General features: G+C 35.2%; 1 protein-coding gene across 5 annotated transcripts in view; it reads left to right on the top strand.

The window, feature by feature from the left end:
- The window catches only part of AP3B1 (adaptor related protein complex 3 subunit beta 1), a 274,658-nt gene that overhangs the window by 212,835 nt on the left and 39,740 nt on the right, over nucleotides 1-22,083 (top strand). For all 5 annotated transcript variants that reach the window (XM_079916789.1, XM_079916785.1, XM_079916787.1 and 2 more), the window contains exon 23: nucleotides 21,708-21,939. In XM_079916789.1, coding sequence (XP_079772915.1) covers nucleotides 21,708-21,939 — 232 coding nt within the window. The remainder of the gene's footprint in view (nucleotides 1-21,707; nucleotides 21,940-22,083) is intronic.

Genomic DNA, 22,083 nt, shown 5'->3' with positions numbered 1-22,083 from the left:
TTTTTAATTAGTAGGATCCTTATTAGTTCTGTCAAATATTTATCATCCATCACAGGATTCAAAGAGAAGGAAAATAATTGTCCATCATAAATGCAGGCTGTGGAAAATTGTTCCTCAAAAACTGGTTCCATAAATGGAGTTTACGTTTTGTCAGGGCTCTTGAGCTGATTTTGTATAATAAATCTGTATGCTGGAGTAAATCTGAGTATTGATGCCTAGAAGCTAACAATTCAGTAGCATCATTCCTGAAAAAAATATATAGTTCTATTTGAAGATTTTGTAGCCTGTGATATGCAAAACTATAAGCACTGTACTGCTATTACCATGAAAGTGAGTTGTAAGTATAATGTAGATTTACCTGATAAAATTATCTCCTTTTTTATTTTTTTAAATTAAAAAAAAATTTTATTAAGCTGCTGACAAGTGCTGGAGAATTTGCTTTATTGTATACACTGTGAAAAACCTGAGGAAAACTGATGTGTTTCACTGGTATTTAGATTAACCCACACATTGTATTTGGAGTGGGACAGTATGCTGTTTTGAACAATATTTTGACATTAAGAACTCCACAAAATAGTATTTAAGCCCCCTTTGGCATGAGCAGTTGATAACTTTTCATTCATAATTAGCTCATAGAGAACCGAGAGACATTTCAGGGAAATTGAACTGTCAGTGGGTAGAAACAAGCATTTGACCTCATCACATTGAGTGGGGCCCATCATAATTTGTTCATTTGGTGCCCATCAGCCCAGCCTCATCTCTCATACGGCACCTCACTGACCTTCCCTCTCCAATTCCGCTCAGTTCAGCTTTAATTATGACGCTGCAGACCTGAAGAAATATTGCAGCTTGCTCTCAAAAACCCTGAACTGCCACTCACCAAAAGATTGGTTTTTAACAGGTAATAAATGCCCAGAGGAAATGGTGCTATGTCCACACAGAGAACAGTGGCTTCTTTTGAGATTTTCTGACTCTCAATTGTGTCACTGTTGCCTAGTGAAATTTTTATTTCCAACACAGTAAGCTTGTGACTGAACATGAGTTCTTTAATTTAGGTAAACTTACCCATCCACAGAAGAAATTCTTAGTTACTTGGTTATCCAGTGAATTCACTAAGCCCATCACCTATTGAAGGTTGAGAAACAACTTCAGGTTGTTTAGGTAAAGTACTATTTTTTTTAGAATGCTGCATTTTTACTTTTATTTTAATTAATAATTATTTTTTGAGATGTTGACCATCCTACCTCTTCTAGCAGTACAATTAATTGTAATTCATCCAATAATTTGGCAGAAGGAATCCTGCTAACAATCTTGCCTCTCTGCCAGCAAAACAAAAAGATAAAGTTTAAAACAAGCATTCATGTTGCCTACCATCCTCCTCCTCCTCACTCCATGCACCCCCATGACAGTAGTTTTGCAAAGCAAGTTAATAGCAAACAGTGACTACATAAGAGGAAAATGTAAACCTTAGAAAATTATAAAGTTTAACTACTGTTTTCAAATCATGTCTCTAAAGATTTCATTGCAAATAGAAATATCGAAAACTGTAGTTCCATCCTGTGTATCCTTGTAGTGAATGTTAAACTGTCAGCAGGATTTTCAGGTCATTTGACAAAAAGGATACAGGTGCAGTAGCTAGCAGTGAAGGTGACTGCTAGTTTCATCAATCACTTTGCCTTTCTTTAAGTTGATACATAATGGACCCCTTCAATCAGCTTCCTTGTTCTTTGTCACTTGTTTGGAAAGAAGAAGAAAAAAAGAATGGTGGAAAGGCTGGACTCTACAGTCAAGGTTAGGAAATGAATTGTTAGTTATTTACTCAGGGTACAGAGGATGTCAGTGTGAAAGGGGGCTGGCCCTTCATAAAACGTCAAGTTTGTCATTGGGTGATAATACACAGTGTGAAGATACATACAGGCCTTGTGCAGTGGCAGTGCTACTCAAAGTAGTGATTCTAAATATGAATTTGAGATTAAGATATTGCTTTGTGACAGAGACATGTTTTGTGCCAGAAAATGTTCAAATACCTGTCTGTTTTACTTCTGGGGATTACATCAAACAACTTAGTCACAAAAGCAAATTTTAGGTGGATTGTAAACACATGTCAGCCACTGTCAATTTAGTCTTATACCTTCTATAATATTTAATTTGAATCAGAAAATTTCCCAAGGGTTTTGGAAAGAAAAAAGGAATTTGAAGTTTTACGTAGCTTCTATTTGCTAAAACGCATAGAGATACCACCCAACAAGTTTGAATGCCTTGCTAATTTTAAACACTCAGGGGAGAAATAGAACAGTTTAAAGGAAACTCTCAGAAAGTAGTGTCTGACTTCTTTTAACTGTTTCTTCCTTAGAAAACAGTACCTTTTAATTAATTTTTAAAAGATCGTTACACATCTGGAGAAGGTTATCAATTCACCAGTCTTTCAATAAATGGCTGGAGGGAATCATAGCGTATATCTTTTTTTAATACTTGACCAGATTGTATGTATTCTGAAATTCACCAATATGCTTTTCAGAGTATATTTTTATAGATATGTGGCTCAATACTTATTTCAAAGCTCTCAACCAAAAAGTGCTATTATATATCAAGTGGCAGTGAAATGATCTGAGCAGGTGTTAGATTAAACATAAAAATTACATATCATAGTTATATGAAATTTCTCAGTTCTCCAGATCTCCAAGAATAGTTTGGATAGAATAGTTAATGTAGGTTAAAGTTCTTCACATTCTTTGCAGACTCCATATCTATGGGTAGTGCTAGTTCTCTTTCGCTTCTAGTAAAAAGCTTTGGAGGTTATGGTTTTTTTAGTGAAAGCTTTTTTTAACCTGAACATTCTATTAATAAACATGAAGGGAATGTCTTCCATATTCAGAACATTATTAAAAAAGTAAGCCATGGTTACAGTTTTGAGCACATCTTACAGCCTTTTGGAAACAGAGACCATAAACAAGAGTACAGTAGAGCTTCCATGGAGGTTTATAGTCCTTGACAGAGGAAATTACTAATGCTGCTGAATCTTCAGAGAAGAATCCTTTTATCTTGGATGGTAATACTGAATGCCTTCTATAAAATAATTGACAGATGTGAAATTTCCACCAAGAAACATTTTGCCATTCTACATACATTTCTGTCAAACCAACACAGACTGAATTGAGTTTGTTCTGAGCAGTATTTGCTTATATCTCTGGTGGTTTCGTTTTTCTCATGTAGACCTGGTTGCATAAGCACCCACTGGTACATCTGCATTATTTATCCCAGGAGTTATGATGTTAACTTTTAGGTGAGTGCTTGTAAAATGGTTAAGAGTTCAGATTCAGAGACTCAGTATAACCTTTTTAAAAATCTGACTTTTTTATTGTGCTTGTTTCAGAAAAAGATGGTGCTGGAAAAAACTGTAACATTGTTAAGAGGTGCTTCAGGATTATTACTCATGTAATACCTACCCTCTCCTTCTCTTGCCTAGATGTTTCATTGTCCTAAACTTGTTCTGCCCCACCCAAATGCTCCAGTATTTTTCTTGGTTCCTTCATTTTCCCCCATGGAAACTTGTCTGTTTTGGGTCTCATCACCCAAGTGTCTGTGTACTATAATCCCCTTTCGGCTTGTATAGAATTCATACAAAATGTTTTTTTTGTGTGTGTGTGTGTGTGTGTGGTACGCGGGCCTCTCACTGCTGTGGCCTCTCCTGTTGCGGAGCACAGGCTCCGGACTTGCAGCCTCGGCGGCCATGGCTCATGGGCCCAGCCGCTCCATGGCACATGGGATCTTCCTGGACCGGGGCATGAACCCGTGTCCCCTGCATCAGCAGGCGGACTCTAAACCACTGCGCCACCAGGGAAGCCCCAAAATGTTTTTTGTATGCATATTTTATCAGAAAAACTAATACATACTAAGGGTTAAGAGGTAGTCTTAGGTAATATGCAGCGCATTAAACTGGAGCCTTTGGAAGACAGTTCATCTTTTATTTTTTTCATTGGTTCTCAGTACCTGTCTGTTAACGAAATGGATCAAAGCCAACTTAGTGTGTTCATTAAAAATAAAGAAAGTATTAGGGGAGGGGAATTTTTTATAAACCAGTCTTCCAAATGATTCTGACAAGTAACTATCCAGTATGAAAGCCACTCAAATTATTAGTGTCTATGCTATTTAGAGCTTAAGTCCAATGAGAAAATACTATACAGAAAGCAGAATTGTTGATGCCTCTCATCACAGATCAGCCATTGAAAGATGTATGCAAATAAACATTATACCATAGACTCCACAGATGGGTTTTGCCACACAAGAATTCAGAACAGTAGTTTGCAACTAGACATTATAATTACTTTTATTAACTCCCTGTTACTGCTACATTACCACACATTTGGTGGCTTGTAACAATGCAAATTTATTATCTTACAGTTCTGGAGGTCAAAGTCCAAAATGAGTCTTACTGATCTAAAATCAATGTGTCAACACAGCTGTGTTTTTTTCTAGAGGCTCTAGGGGAAAATCCTTTTTCTTGCCTTTTCCAACTTTTAGAGGCTGCCCACATTCCTTGGCTCAAAGCCAGCAATGACTGAGTTGTCCATACACTGCATCACTATGACACTGACTCTCCTGCCTCCCTCTTTCACTTATGGGATCTGTACAATTACATTGGCCCACACAGACAATCCAGGAAAATCTCATCTCAAACTCAGCTGTTTAACAATTTTAATTCCCCCTGCCATGCATCATTACATATTTATAGATTCTGTGGGTAGGACTTAGACACTTTTGGGGATCCATTATTCTGTATACCACCTCATGTACAGAACCTGTGGGGAGAAGAAGATGAGTCAGCTATTTATACCTCACCTGTCAAATTGTAGAAGAGAGGAAGGGTAGGACCGTGGCATTATGGAGGTCATTCTGATGCAGAGCCAGAGTGCAGCACCACATATAAGCAAGCATGTACTCTTGGGTCTTGGTATTGATGACACCATGGTAATCACTATTCCTAGAATTCAAAGCTGTCTAACCAAGAAGTTCTTATTTGTGGCAGTTTTACTTAACTCTGGTCAGACCACTCAAATTAAGAGAAATTTGAAATTTTCAGATCAGTCATATTAAATTTTGTATCTGTACTTTTCTATTGCTGTCTTTTTGATGCTTCAAGTCAATTTTATTTCAAACTTTTACCAATTTTCATTTATTAGAATCAATTATACTAGCATTTCTCAGTGAAACATTGATTTATCTCAGTAGATAATGGAAAATGTGTCAAATGACATGACTTCTTATGCAGATTTTTAAATACTTTAAAACGTAAAAATATTTATTATCACATAATTATAGGCACAAATAACTAACTCACTTGTGCTATTAAGGCAACAGAGAATTCAAAAGTTATTTATATTTTTTAAAAATCATGCAAAAACATGCAAAAAAATTATTGTCTAGACTTAGCACTTTGCTGTTTACATGATGCATAAGAATAAAGTTAAGTAATCATGTTGAATGCATAAAGTTAAATAATATTATGAAAATTAAATTATAGGGAATGTAAAAATGGAAAGTAACTAACATCATTATGGGCTAGAGTTGGTCAGGTACAGTAGAATGGAACAATTAGGGAACAATACATAAGACAACTGCTAACAGCTATAAAAGAGGAAATCAACAGTAACACAATAATAGTGGGGGATTTTAACACCTCACTCACACCAATGGACAGATCATCCAAAATGAAAATAAATAAGGAAACAGAAGCTTTAAATGACACAATAGGCCAGATAGATTTAATTGATATTTATAGGACATTCCATCCAAAAACAGCAGATTACACTTTCTTCTCAAGTGCACACGGAACATTCTCCAGGATAGATCAGTCACATCTTGGGTCACAAATTAAGCCTCAGTAAATTTAAGAAAATTGAAATCATATCAAGCATCTTTTCTGACCACAACGCTATGAGATTAGAAATCAGTTACAGGGGAAAAAAATGTAAAAAACGCAAATACATGGAGGCTAAACAATACATTACTAAATAACCAAGAGATCATTGAAGAAATCAGAGGAAATCAAAAAATACCTAGAGACAAATGACAATGAAAACACGATGATCCAAAACCTATGGGATGCAGCGAAAGCAGTTCTAAGAGGGAAGTCTATAGCAATACAAGCCTACCTGAAGAGACAAGAAAAATCCCAAATAAACAATCTAACCTTACACCTAAAGGAACTAGAGAAAGAAGAACAAACAAAACAAACAAAGGTTAGTAGAAGGAAAGAAATCATAAAGATCAGAGCAGAAATAAATGAAATAGAAACAAAGAAAACAATAGCAAAGATCAATAAAACTAAAAGCTAGTTCTTTGAGAAGATAAACAAAATTGATAAACCATTAGCCAGACTCATCAAGAAAAAGAGAGGGCTCATATCAATAGAATTAGACATGAAAAAGGAGGAGTTACAACAGACAACACAGGAATACAAAGCATCCTAAGAGACTACTACAAGCAACTCTATGCCAATAGAATGGACAACCTGGAAGAAATGGACAAATTCTTAGAAAGGTATAACCTTCCAAGACTGAACCAGGAAGAAACAGAAAATATGAACAGACCAATCACAAGTAATGAAATTGAAACTGTGATTAAAAATCTTCCAGCAAACAAAAGTTCAGGACCAGATGGCTTCACAGGTGAATTCTATCAAACATTTAAAGAAGAGCTAACACCCATCCTTCTCAAACTCTTCAAAAAAACTATAGAGGAAGGAACACTCCCAAACTCATTCCATGAGGCCACCATCACCCTGATACCAAAACCAGACAAAGATACTACAAAAAAAAGAAAATTACAGACCAGTATCACTGATGAATATAGATGCAGAAATCCTCAACATAATACTAGCATTCAGAATCCAACAGCACATTGAAAGGATCATACACCATGATCAAGTGGGATTTAACCCAGGGATGCAAGGATTCTTCAATATATGCAAATCAATCAATGTGATACACCGTGTTAACAAATTGAAGAACAAAAACCATATGATCATCTCAATAGAAGCAGAAAAAGCTTTTGACAAAATTCAACACCGATTTATGATAAAAAAAACTCTCCAGAAAGTGGGCATAGAGGGAACCTACCTCAACATAATAAAGGCCATATACAACAAACCCAAGCAAACATCATTCTCAATGGTGAAAAACTGAAAGCATTTCCTCTAAGATCAGGAACAAGACAGGGATGTCCACTCTCTCCACTATTATTCAACATAATTTTGGAAGTCCTAGCCATAGCAATCAGAGAAGAAAAGGAAATAAAAGGAATACAAATTGGTAAAGAAGAAGTAAAACTGTCACTGTTTGCAGATGACATGATACTATACATAGAGAATTCTAAAGATGCCACCAGAAAATTACTAGAGCTAATCAATGAATTTGGTAAAGTTGCAGGATACAAAATTAATGCATAGAAATCTCTTGCATTCCTATACACTAATTTAAGGAAACACTCCCATTTACCATTGCAACAAAAAGAATAAAATATCTAGGAATAAATACCTAGGGAGACGAAAGACCTATATGCAGAAAACTATAAGACACTGATGAAAGAAATTAAAGATGATACCAAGAGATGGAGAAATATACCATGTTCTTGGATTGGAAGAATCAATATTGTTAAAATGACTATACTACCCAACGCAATCTACAGATTGAATGCAATCTCTATCAAATTACCAATGGTATTTTTTACAGAACTAGAACAAAAAATCTTAAAATTTGTATGGAGACACAAAAGACCCCAAATAGCCAAAGCATTCTTGAGGGAAAAAAATGGAGCTGGAGGAATCAGACTCCCTGACTTCAGACTATACTACAAAGCTATAGTAATCAAGACAATATGGTTCTGGCACAAAAACAGAAAGATAGATCAATGGAACAGGATAGAAAGCCCAGAGATAAACCCACGCACCTATGGTCAACTAATCTATGACAAAGGAGGCAAGGATATACAATAGAGAAGAGACAGTTTCTTCAATAAGTGGTGCTGGGAAAACTGGACACCTACATATAAAAGAATGAAATTAGATCACTCCCTAACACCATACACAAAAATGAACTCAAAATGGATTAGAGACCTAAATGTAAGACCACACACTATAAAACTCTTAGAGGAAAACATAGGAAGAACACTCTTTGACATAAGTCACAGCAAGATCTTTTTTGATCCACCTCCTAGAGTAATAGAAATAAAAACAAAAATAAACAAATGGGACCTAATGAAACTTAAAAGGTTTTGCAAAGCAAAGGAAACTACAAACAAGATGAACAGACAACCCTCAGAAAGGGAGAAAATATTTGCAAACGAATCAGTGGACAAAGGGTTAATCTCCAAAATATATAAACAGCTCATGCAGCTCAATATTAAAAAAATAAACAACCCAATCCAAAAATGGGCAGAAGACCTAAATAGACATTTCTCCAAAGAAGACACACAGATGGCCAAGGAGCACATGAAAAGCTGCTCAATATCACTAATTATTAGAGAAATGCAAATCAAAACTACAATGAGGTATCACCTCACACCAGTTAGAATGGGCATCATCAGAAAATCTACAAACAACAAATGCTGGAGAGGGTGTGGAGAAAAGGGAACTCTTGCACTGTTGGTGGGAATGTACATTGATACAGCCACTATGGAGAACAGTATGGAGGTTCCTTAAAAAACTCAAAATAGAACTACCATATGACTCAACAGTCCCACTAGTGGGCATGTACCCAGAGAAAACCATAATTCAAAAAGACACATGCACCCCAGTGTTCATTGCAGCACTGTTTACAATAGCCAGGTCATGGAAGCAACCTAAATGCCCATTGACAGACAAATGGTTAAAGAAGATGTGGTATATATATATACAATGAAGTATTACCCAGCCATTAAAAGGAACTAAATGGGGTCAATTCTAGAGACGTGGATGGATCTAGAGACTGTCATACAGAGTGAAGTAAGTCAGAAAGAGAAAAACAAATATCGTATATTAACTGATATTTGTGGAACCTAGAAAAATGGTACCGATGAACCAGTTTGCAGGGCAGAAATAGAGACACAGATGTAGAGAACAAACGTGGGAACACCAAGCGGGGAAAGTGGCAGGGGGCCGGTTGTGGTGTGATGAATTGGGAGATTGGGATTGACATATATACACTAATATGTGTAAAATGGATAACTAATAAGAACCTGTATTAAAAAAATTAAATTCAAAAAGAAAAGTACAGTGTGTTTGGAGGGCTGTGCTTTTAGAATTTTTAAATGTTTATTTTTTTCATCAAACTGTTGTAGATCTAGAAATTCCTGTCCTTAAAATGAAATAACACTTTTCTGAAAAGACCCAGCATAAGAAGAAATGAAAAATTGTTTCCTATTTTATGATTATACCCCTGGAGCTAATTCTTTTTTCTTTGGTGTGTTACGTGAAAGATGATCTAAGCTAACCTACCTCAAAGCTTACTGGCTATCAGACTTTGTGCTTTGAACCAAATGGTTGACTTAATTTTTCCTCTCCTTGAGAGCTAAATAAGGAGAGGAACCCTAAGTATCCACTGCTGTCCCCTAGTGGAGTAAAGTCTAAAATCAGAGGAATAGTGGACAGAAATAATTTAACGAAACAACAGAATAGGAGTTAGAGTTAGATTTTGCCATAAGTTGGATGGAGAGTTAACTCAAGTAGCAGTGGGTGGTAGGATTACATTTATCTCACCAGAAATCTTGTAATGACTCCTTTCCTGTTTGCGTGGCATCGTCTTCAGTAAACTCTTAGAGAAAACAAGCAAAAGGTACCACAACTCAATGAAAGGGTGGGTGGCCAGCATCCTGTATAGAACTGGTACTATGTTCTTGAAGAGCTGGATTTATTTCTGGACATCAACATTTTTTAAAGCAATGCATCCTTCTCTATCTAACAGATGCCTGCCATAACCAATAATATGTTGGCATGTCCATTTTCAGCTTGTAGTACAAAATAAATGAAAGCCAAGGACATTACAATTGGGAAGGAAGGAAAACTATTATTTAAAAGGCTTTTAAATGATGTCACTATATATTCTTTTAACAACATCCTCTAAAAGCCTTTGAAAAAATAGTCCCTTCCTCCCTCAGTTGTTAACAAAGACCATGCTAGGGACTGCTCTTTAAAAGGCTGTTAAATGGTGATACTATATTTTTTAACATCAACATCATTTAGAAACCTTTTAGAGAACAGTCCTCTTCACCCACAACTAACAGAGAGGAAAAAAAAAAAAAGGACATGGGGGAAGGGATTACTGTTTTAAAGGCCTTTGGATGGTACTATCAATAAATACAGCAACATTGTTTTAAATGCCCTTCTCCAATGGTGATTCAGCTTTCTGATATGTACTTTTAACCTCAGGACCTTATATTATCTGACAGATTGATGTTTTAATGTTGACAGGAAACTCAATTTACTAATAATCCCGATAATGCCTTTTATTGAACAGTTTAAAAATCAGTTTCACACATACAGTCTCATTTTGTCCTCAAAACAACTCAGTGAAGCAGACAGGATGTGTATAATTAGCCCCATTTTACAGAGGAGAAAAACAGAAGCTAAGTGAGGCTGTGATTTAGCTAAGTTCTCACTACTAATATATGACTGAGTTGAAACCATAACCCAGGGCTCCTGACGTTTGATCTAGTGCCCCATCCAGCTGCCTCTGGTTACCTTTGTTACATTTTTTTTAGTGATATTCTTCATTGCTCTTTTCAACATGTCCAAACAGTAAGAGTCAATTCCCTATAATTAGTATAAAAGTGGGATTCTATAATTTCAGTACTGAAGGTAGATATATAGATGGTAGGAGTTCTTTAATACTGTAATCCTGATGAAGTAAAGAAGTATAAAATACCTCAAAGCCTAGTAGTCTTCCTATGATGTTAGGACATTCAGACTTATCTTGAGATTCCTCATCACATCATAAATGATGTGTGCTTATGAAATTCTCTCTTGAAATCCACTTTTAGATATCTAGTTTATTAAATAACTGATAATTTAAAAATCTGATCTCATTTTATTGATTTTCTTTTGAAGGTTATTCTGGTGACTAAGGCTACTGATTCATAATTAAGGTCATATTCAAAAAGGTTTCCTCGGTTATCATTAATCTTTGGAAAGAAGTAATAAATGCTGGTTCTTCCCACTTCCTGTAGTTCTCTGAAAAAGAGGAAACAATCTCCCCACTAGCTTGCGTGACTGACCTTTATTTTCCTTTATCATAAGGAATACTTTGTGTTTATTGGAAAAGAAATTGTAGATTATTACTTGACAGAAATGACACTTAAAAATGTTCAATTCTGATCTTAGTTCTGCCAGTGTTTTTCCCTTATGCCAATAAACATTGTCTTTAATGACAATTAAAGAAGAGTACTTTCATCTACAAAACACTTTCATATGAAGTATCTCACTGAATCCTTATAAAAACGATCCTACAAATTAAGTAGTTTTACTCTTTATTTTACGAATTCATGCTCAAAGAAGTTAAATAATTTTCTTCTCATCAATCACTTGAAGGTCTTCTAACTTAAAATTTAATGTTTTCTTACTTACCACTGCCAGCACTAACTCTACCTGACAAGAGGGAAGCCATAGCCTTTCTTGCTTCTGAAGAAAGATGTTTCATATGCCAAATATAGGGATAGCCTGAGAACACATGGACCAGTGCAAGAGTACAAGCACCTAGGCCCCAATCCTAGGTATTGATCCAGAAAAATTCCTAGTCAGGTGACTCTACTGAAAATAAAGCCCGGTCATCAGAGGTTTTGCTGCCAAAGACGTGGACTCCAAAGACTCAGAGGTTCCTGTGTAGTAAATCAAGGTGTTCTACCCATCCCTACCTCCTCACTGAAGAATTTAAAATATTTATGCACAGGTCAGGAAAAGAAAAAAAAAATATATATATATATGTATGTGTAAATATACGTGTGTGTGGGTGTGAGAGAGCGTGTAAGCGAGTGTGCACGCTAGCTCTGTAGTCTCAGAGGACCCATTTCCCCAAACTTGCCCTATGTCAGGAATTCCACAGCAATGTATGGTTTGTCTAACTGACCCTGTGATGTAGAAAGGATCCTTTCCTTCTTTGTCAGATTCAAAGAAAGCATCCCTGGAGAGCCCTGTTATTTAAAATTAAAGTAGCTGTAATAAAACTGCCTTTCCAATTTATACGTCAACTAAGACATACTTCTTTTTCTTCCTCTAGAGCTTCATCTAGATGAGATCCATATCCCTCTGTCTCCTAAGTTACAGTTCATTTAAGTGCAAGCAGCATGGCTGGTTTTTAGGTGCTGTGGCCCCATTGTGAAATGTGTGGAACAACTACCAATCCCCTCACATACTTTTATAAAGTACTATTATGTAGCCTGGCTTTCCTCTGAGAATCTCCCTTTGGATCTTGCTGTCCCATAACAAATATTTTCATCATGACCTCACTCACAATTCTCTAGAATTCTTTGACGAAATCATTATTACCAGCAAGATGGTTTGTATGAAGCTCCCAGATGTTTCATCTAGGCCATTCCCTTTTCATCCTCATGTTCCTTCCTCATATGAGGCCCATTCCATCTTCCTATACCCTTTTCCTTTCCTTGTCATTCTCATCTTGGGATCTCTTAATCATTTACCCACATTCAGTGAAGATCTTGGCATCTTCCACATAATCTCGTCAGCCCACCATCATCCTGGGACGTCTCACTGTACATATTTTCAACCTGTGCAATATGTAACCTCACAGCCTCTTGATCTGTTCAGTACCAATAACTTTGACCTGTACTGAATTTCAACCACATACTCTTTCATTTCAACTCTGAAATCATGTCTCACTCCCGTACTTGTGCCTGTCACGTTAACATCTTCAGGCCCTTCACTCCTCTAGATTTTTTTATATTTAGCCTAGATCTACAACAACCCTAAAAGATAGGTCGTAGTTTCCCCACTTCACAGATGTGAAAATTGAGGTCTCTAAAGCATGAGTGACTTTTTTAGTGTCATAGGATTAGTAAGTTGCAGAGCCAGAGGTTCAGCTCATCTGTCTGGCTTCAAAGCTCAGCACTTTCTACCCCTCCTCACTGAGCGTATAAGGGAGGTACACTTTTAAGAGAACTATTTTTACAAGAGCCTGTGGTACGGATTGGAGTGGAAAGAATCTAGAGACAGGGAGGCCAATTTGAATGGGCAAGCAGAAATAAAAGGGGAGCAAAAGATAGGGAGGGACACCAAATTGTTAATTATGGTTAAACCTGAGGGAATTTTACTTGTATTTCCATACTGTTTGAAATTGTTTTCAATAAGCATGCACTTCTTTTGCAATTTAAAATTTTTAAAAATGTTTTAATGTTTTAAGTGTCATTGATGACTTGAACTAAGCTGGTGGTAGACAACAGAAAAGAAGAAAATGAATACAAGAGACATCAAACTCCTCAAGTAATTGTAGGAGGGAAATAAGAATGTCAAAGATAATGCCAAGGTTCTGAGCTTGGTTCCAAAGGAAGGGAACACTAACATTTTCTTTTGTATATGATACTGATATTGTCAGTGAGAAAGCAGTAGAACTAAAGATCAAATGATTATCACATCTATCAAATAACACAACACATAATTGTTTGTGCTTATATAAACTGTTCCGGTTCTGACGAAATTTCTTGTAACCAATTATTGGAACCTTTCTGCTAAACACTTTGGAAACCAGATTGTTTTGTTTTTATTAGCACCCTTAAACCAAAAGTCAGAAAGGAAATATGAAAAAAAATAGTAGAACATATCTAAGAATAGTATAACGTATCTACATCCATAGTTCTGGAACTATTTTTCTATGAAAGTGGTAAATAAAAGTATATACACATCACTCTGGATTTCAGATTTATAAAAAGTAGTATGTCGACAGTGAGACTTATAGGTTTACCTTTGGGGAGGGGAAAGGATAGGGTATTATTATAAAGTAATTTCCTCCTCATCTCAACACCAATGGAAATTGAATACATCCTCTATGGGGGTCAGCAAACATTTTGTAAAGGGCCAGATAGTAAATATTTTTAGCTTTGCAGAGCACAGCCACTCAACTCTGCCATTGTGGTAAAACAGCCAGAGGTCATGCAGAAATGGATGAATGTGGCTGCGTTCCAATGAAACTGTGTTTGTGGACATTGAATTAGAATGTCTTATAATTTTAGTGTCACAACAATGTTAGTTTTCTTTTTATTTTTTTCAACCATTTAAAAATGTAACAACCATTCTTAGCCCACAGACTATACAAAAACAGGCAGTGGACTGGGTTTGATCCACAGGCCAAGTTTGCTGTAGCCTGCTTAATACCATGTGTGAAGTAAGGTTCTCATTAAATGTTTGTTGATAATTACTCAAATCTTTCTGTAAATACATTTTTATTTATTACCAAAATAAGAGGTGAAAAGTCTCACGTTTTTCGTTGTATATACTGATGACTAAAATAAAATAGGAGCAAGGAACACAGTTACTTTCTAGAATACCTAAATATACATGTATAAGGAGGAAGTTATCTTTAGAAGTATAAACCATTTATTTAAAGTAATATTCGATGGAAAAATGAAATATACTTCTTTGAATGTTATGTTTATAGTTCTAGCTAACAGTTAAGCAGATTTTCCCTTTGCTTTTTTAAATCCTGTACTAGGTACTAGACCCAATACTGTAGATTAAAGATAAAATAGGCTCACTTTCTACATTTTACTGGGTGAATAAGACAATACTGTAGCTTTCTGCATTACAGTTCTTACCAGTTGAGATTTACACTGGTTTAAAAAGTGCTAATTTTAAAGATGAAACTGTATCTCTGTTTACAGTCTGGTCATTTTTTATAAATTATATATCTAAATAGATACTGCTGTAAAATAAGCCAAACAAAACTAGGTACAAAGAGAGCAGTTTATATACTGCAGATCTTCGTATTTTTGGAGTCCAAAAACAGAATAGATTGATAATACTTAAAAATGATTAAGTGTCTGAATGTGGATTAAAGCAAAAAAGACTAGAAGATATTGTTTTCATAAAGCTTTACATGGAAGTGTCATCTCTGAAATAGTAATGCAGATGTTGAACAAGGTTTATTTTTAGGCATTTGATAATCCATGTTTTATTTTCAGTTCTCATTTAAATTTTATAATTCAGTCATTTTGAACAGCTATGTTCAAAAGAAGTTTTACAACTTTAATCTTAATAATCTCAAAAAAAGCAGACATGCTATGTCATAAAATAACTATTAGTGACTAGTTTGTATCCTATAAATCTAACTTGAGTTGATAATATGGTCCATTACCAGCTTACTGCACAGAGTATTTTTCATTTTACACTCTTCGGTTACTTTTTAGTGAAGTGTTAAAAAATATGAAGCTTTTCTCCTCTCTAAAATTGCACGCTGTCTGTCTGTTATTAGGGAGATAACAGCTCTTATAAATGTTTCAGTAAGCGCTAAGTAGACAGTTATGTGCACTCTCATTCCACGCTTATTTGCTTACTGTAATAAACTGATAAAATATGTGTGGTTTGTCTCTGTGTATCTACAGGCATCATGAGTCACATAGATTCCCTTTAGAAATAATGTTGTGTCTGCAAAATTGATTGGTTATTTTCATAAACCATCTAAAGGTACACAAATGACTTTTATTATTTAAACATATGCTGTGTAAAGATTTGTAGAGGATTCTCTCACTGTTAACTTGATGCTTTTTGTTCTGTTAACTCTAGAAGAAGGCTTTTTATTTTAGAGTTATTATATTTAGTGAACTAATTACCTCCTCAGGAATAATGAGGATAACCCATATCATTTGCTTATAATGCAGCTAAATTTTTAATTCTTTGAACATTAGTAGTTAAATAATTAAATCAAAACCAGTGTTTTCAAATATTGTCTTTCATACTATCCTATTTATACAAGTTTTAATATTTAATGGGAAATAATGCTTTTACCTGAACTAGATACTATAAGAAATAGTGTTTGGATCATAGAAGTCCTTCTAATTATTAAGAAATATGGTATTTTTCATTTGTGTCCAGTTATATACAGTAGAAAATTTCTAGTCAAGTCATATCCTAAAACCAACAAGTATTAATATTGATAATCTCCGCTTATCACAGTAAGCTCCTTGAAAGACTGTAGTATTTTTAGGAACAGTGTTATAATTGAGCACTCCACATCAAGTAAAGTATAGTTATGACCAACACTAGTGGTATATTATCTGAAAATCTCTATAATCATTTAAAGTAGAAAAATTATGCTTTGAGTTCTGAAAATAGGTAAAATTATGTTTTGTAAATTGAACATAAAAGCGGGGAATAAAGGGAGAGACAGATAATAAACATAATAAATAAGATTCCTCTTTCTTAATGAAGGTAGGACTAAGTAGCCTTGAACCAAAGCAAGTTGAACCATAAGAATTGCTAATTCCACTTTTTTTTTCCTTCTCTTTACTTGTTGAGGTATAGTTGATGTACAATATTATGTAAGTTTCAGATGAACAACATAATAAATCATACTTTTTAAAGGTTATACTCCATTTATAGTTATTATAAAATATTGGCTGTATTCCCTGTGTTATGTAATATATCCTTGTAGCTTATTTATTTTATACATAATAGTTTGTACCTTTTAATCCCCTACTCCCATCTTTCCCCTCCCCCTTCCCTCTCACCACTGGTTACCACTAGTTTGTTCTCTATATCTGTGAGTCTGCTCCTTTTGTTGTATTCACTAGTGTATTTTATTTTTTAGATTCCATATACGAGTGATATCATACAGTATTTATCTTTCTTTGTTTGACTTATTTCAGTTAGCATAATACCTTCCAAGTCCATCCATGTTGTTGCAAATGGCAAAATTTTTGTTCTTTTTATGGCTGAGTAGTATGCCATTGTACATATATATATCACGTCATCTTTATCCATTCATCTGTTGATTGACACTTAGGTTGCTTCTGTATTTTGGCTATTGTAAATAATGTTGCTATGAACATTGAAGTGCATGTATTTTTTTCAAATTAGTGTTTTCGGTTTTTTTGGATATGTACCCAGGAGTGGAATTACTGGGTCATATGGTAGTTCTATTTTTAGTTGTTTGAGAAACCTCCATACTGTTTTTCACCAATTTACATTCCCACCAACAGTGTAGGAGGGTTCCCTTTTCTCTGCATCCTTCGCCAATGTTTGTTATTTGTGTTCTTTTTGAAGATAGCCATTCTGACAGTTGTGAGGTGATATCTCATTTTGGTTTTAATTAGCATTTCTCTGATAATTAATGATGTTGAGCATCTTTCCATGTGCCTGTTAGCCATCTGTATGTCATCTTTGGAGATATGTCTATTCAGTTCTTCTGCCCAGTTTTTAATTGGGTTGTTTGTTTTTTTCATGTTGAGTTGTATGAGCTGTTTATATATTTTGGATATTAACCCCTTATCGATCATATCATTTGCAAATATTTTCTCCTGTCCAGTAGATTGTCTTTTCATTTTGTTGACAGTTTCCTTTGTTATGCAAAAGCTTTTAAGTTTAATTAGGTCCCATTTGTTTATTTTTGCTTTTATTTCCTTTCCTGTAATTCAAGTCTTTGATGTACAGAGTTGGTAGATTCATATGGCTCAACCTAATCAGATGCCATGCCTGAGTCTCACCATAACATATCTACCAGGGCTTTAGGAAAAGGAGCAAGAAAGCGCCTTATCCCATTATGAGTTTATTCCCCAGTTTCCCAGTTAGTGTCCTGAAATCTGACTAATTGTGATTAGTAGTTGAGTTGGGGGAGTTAAATGATAGAAACCGAATTTGAACTAGCTTAAGGGAAAAAAAAAAAGGGAAGTTTCAGGAAGGAATGCTAGAGTATTTCACAGAAAACCAAGCTTCAGGAAGGGTAGGAATATGTCAGCTTCAAGAACCATCCAAACCAAAGATACCAGCAGAACTCTGTCTCTCACCTGTTCTTTGTTTATTTCTTACTGAGCAATATGGCAGGAAATGTGGCCACAGACATTACAGTTTTAAATCTCAGAATTTTAGCCACTTGAGAGAGACTGGCTCAACTTCCTAAGTCCCAAATCCAAAAATCCTAGGAAAGGAACTCATTGGGCCAGGTGCCCATTCCTGAACCAGTTAATGTGGTCAGATCATGAGGTGGCATAAGAACATGCCAGCTCCACTGAGAACTGAATGTGGCAACATTCCTAGAAGATGGTAGGTGTGTTGAGCAGACAATCCCATATATAACCACTACAGGGTAGAACACTGGGGAGAAAGCTCCTTCAAAATACCAGCACTTAGTCTTGAACCAGATAAAAGCTACCCTGAAACATTGAACTCTTGATTCCTCAGTGTCTTTCATAAAATTTACTTGATACTTTGTTGTCAGCCATCAGAACACATCATGATACATCAGAACCTCATAGAAACAATTAGCCAGGTCATAACATCAACTTAAAGGAAAGTGGAAAAAAAAAGTAGCTTCTTTGTCAAGAAGACTTCTCATTAGCAAAGCATGCTAACCCTGGTGGTGCCATTGTGCACATTCCATAAAGGCACCCTTGAATGTAAGCTAGGTTTTTAGATCTTATCCACAGTCAGTTACCACTGCACAGCTGTACATGATACTCCTACTCAACGTTAATTTAGCTCTTTGGAGTAAGTGGATCTGGGAATTGTCAGATGACCAAAAAAACAGAAAAGTAAGTATCAAAGAACTGTGCAGGGTATGAGATGTTACCTCACTTTCAGGCTAACAAGTTAGCCTGAGACAATTTCATGGGTACTGGTAGAAGACACCAGACTCCTGTGTCAAAGACAAAGGACAGTTTGTTACTCACAGCAGTAGCAGAAGCCAGGGTAACATCATTCTTGCCACTTCTCTGAGCCCCAATTTTCACAGGGTGACGCAATGAAGGCTAGGTAATGACTGCATATGCAGTGGGTTGCTTTAGAGGAGAGGATCCTTAGCATAGAAGATCGCAACCTTTCATAAGGGTCTGTTGGCAAACCTGTCCAACCTTTGCCCCAGAGGGAGGCCCTTAACCCATTTCCAAAGACTGCTTGCTGTACATCCTTGAAAAGATTTTCAGGAACAAAGTTGTTAATACCTTTGCTTAGAAGATGTACAGAACTGTGAGAGATCCATGGAGAACTGTTTCTCAGGACAACAAGAGAAGGGGAGGGGAGAAGGAAGAATGTAACATGTATGCCCTTAGATCAGGGGTCGGCCACCTTTTTCTGTAAAGGGTCCAGATAGTAAATATGTTAGGCATTGCAACTACTCATCTCTTTCATTGTAGAGCCAAAAAGCAACCACCCACAATATGTCAAAGAACAGAATGGCCATGTTCCAATAAAACTTTATAAAACAAGCAGCAGGTGGTATTTGGCTTGTGGGCTGTAGTTTGCTGTCTCCTACCCAAGATGATTTGTTTTGTTCAAACTTAAGTATCTGCCTCCTTTCTTAAACCCTCATTTTCACAGCCCCAGTCTAGGTCATTCACTAATTAATTTACTTTTTACCTGTTTTTTTTTAACATTTAATAAAATAATTGTTATTTATAAATTGTGAAGTAAGAAAAGCCATTCATGACATTTAGCATCTTAGAATATAAGCAGCCACAGATCATGTATATGTTTCTGGAATATAAGTAAGTAATCTGATGTACAAAATGTTGAGCTAAAATCTTGCTCTCTTGTCAGGATTAATTGTATTACATATGGAAATTGATGAAGTATTTATGAAACCTACTGGTTTTATTGAACAAAATATCACCGTAGTTTAGATAGTGGAGGAGGTTTGCTAAATATGACTTGTATGAACTTAGAAAATAGGTTAAAAAAAGCAATCAAACATTTTCAGTCAGCCCCTTTCTGTAGTTAAAAAAGTGTATATTATTACCCCAGAGTGCCATTTATGAGGTATGTATTGTGAAAGAAAACATAGGTCTCTTTGCACTCTCATAGATAAGCTTTGAAGATTGTTAGGGAGGACCTTTTTTAGAAGTTAAAAGTGCTTCTTGAACTTGGTTGAGTGTGGAAAGAATGTGTGGAGAGAATTACACTGTTTTTCTTCCTTTGCACATTCCTTAGCATTGTTTTAACTATTATAATAAAGGTGCAGAATTTTGAGACAAAGTAGAAAAAAACAAATATTTGGGCCACGTGTCCCAGGGTTAGATTGAGAAAATCAGTTAACCAACTAAGACAAGCTGATAGCTCTTAAATGACTTAAGGCATACCTTCAAAGAACCTTATATCTAGAGTGCTAATTCCTGGCTGCCTGTAATCCAGACTCCTGCTTTTGTTCTGCTTTTCTCATGGTGCTCTACACGTGCCTTTCTCCAACTTTATCATTCTGTGTATATGATATTTAACTCTTGGATTTTTGTTGATGAGTTTTAAATTATTATTAAGTTTTTTGTCATCAGATGTCAGTGGCATAGTGAGCATGTTGAACAGGTTAATATGTACTCTCACAATTATAATAGAAAACCTAGTTTGGGAGAGTACACTTGTTAGGAAAAATTCTTGATTAGGCCTGTTTAATCACAAATTGATTTTTTTTTTTTTTAAAGCTTGCCCACGTCAGGTCAAGCCACATGCATACTTTGACTTTGAATGGAAAGATAGCCACCATATGATTTTAGAAAGGCTGTGTTTCTTCACTTAATATGCTGCCTCTGATTCCACCCACAGTTGAATTTAACTAAGAGTCTAAGGTTCAGTGGAAGCATAAACAGATGATTAGCCGAGAAAATATTGGCGGGGGTGGGTGGAGGAATAAGCAACGCTTTGTTTTGCCAAACAATTGAATCACATTGTAGGGCTATAAGAAATAAAACAGTGTGGGACTGTTTTAACAGCTCCATCAAGGTTCAAAAACATCTCCAACTAAATAATTAGAGTATCTGCATTTATAGACCATTGAGGAAGAGCTAATCATTAAATCATGTACAGATGATTTGTTAAGTATTTGGAGAAAAATAATTAAATATAGAGTAAATATACCTAAATCAGTTCCTCATGAATTAAAAAATTAGAACCATGAAAGCTCTAGAAAAAAATGTAAGTGAATAGTTATCTGATTTTGAGGTAGGGAAGAGCTTTTTAATCATTAAAGCAAAGGAAGAACCACCTTAAAAAGGAGGTCATAGTCTTCAGTTTACAGTGAAAGAAATTCAGGGTGAAAAAAGTTAAAGCAGTCAGGATTGGAAATGAAAGTATAAGATGTTCGTTATAGACAGATTATAATATCTTATAGTTTGAAAGCCCAAGAAAATCAAATGACAAATTATTAAAACTAATAAGAAAATTGGCAAAATGTCCAAATATAGTGTACCTAAGAAGAAAACGAAAACATTTATAAACTCTAAAAAAATTGAATATATTTATATAACTAAGATTATTCTCTTCTTTTTAGATATAGATTGTCAAAATAGTTTAATATATGCCTGCAGAGTACAGAAGAATTTTAATACTGTTTCGAAGGCATTTACTTTACATTTTTATATAATTTCTGACTTCATATCTATGTGTGTGATATCCTACTAATGTCTATTATTGTGAATAATACTTTAGGGAAAACAGGAGTTAAGTGTTATGAATTTTTGTATATTTTTAAGAATTAATAACTATATTCACTAATTCTTTTTTTTTTTTTCCTTTTTCCATTGTGCAATAGGTCAGTACTCCTGTCTTTGTACCGGTGAAAACTCATGTGCTGCTTCATCGGATGAGTGGAAAAGGACTAGCTGCCCATTATTTCTTTCCAAGACAGCCTTGCGTTTTTGGTGATAATATGGTCTCTGTGCAAATAACATTGAATAATACCACTGATTGGAAGGTAGAAAATATCCACATAGGGGAAAAGAAACTTCCTGTGGGCATGCAAATGCATGTTTTTAATCCAATAGGTAAGTAGTAATTCTCATTTAAAACTTTAACTGCATTTGATAATTAAATGTGTTCATTTTAAAGTAGAATACATATTATTTTATTGACTATTAGCAAACTCAGTGTATATAAGTTTTTCCTTTTTAAACCGGATTTATCTTGTA

The sequence above is a fragment of the Stenella coeruleoalba genome (assembly GCF_951394435.1).
Source record: "Stenella coeruleoalba genome assembly, chromosome: 3".
NCBI classification, from domain to species: Eukaryota; Metazoa; Chordata; class Mammalia; order Artiodactyla; family Delphinidae; genus Stenella; species Stenella coeruleoalba.
Note: the sequence above shows the minus strand (reverse complement) of the source record. Positions and strands in the feature narration are given on the sequence as shown.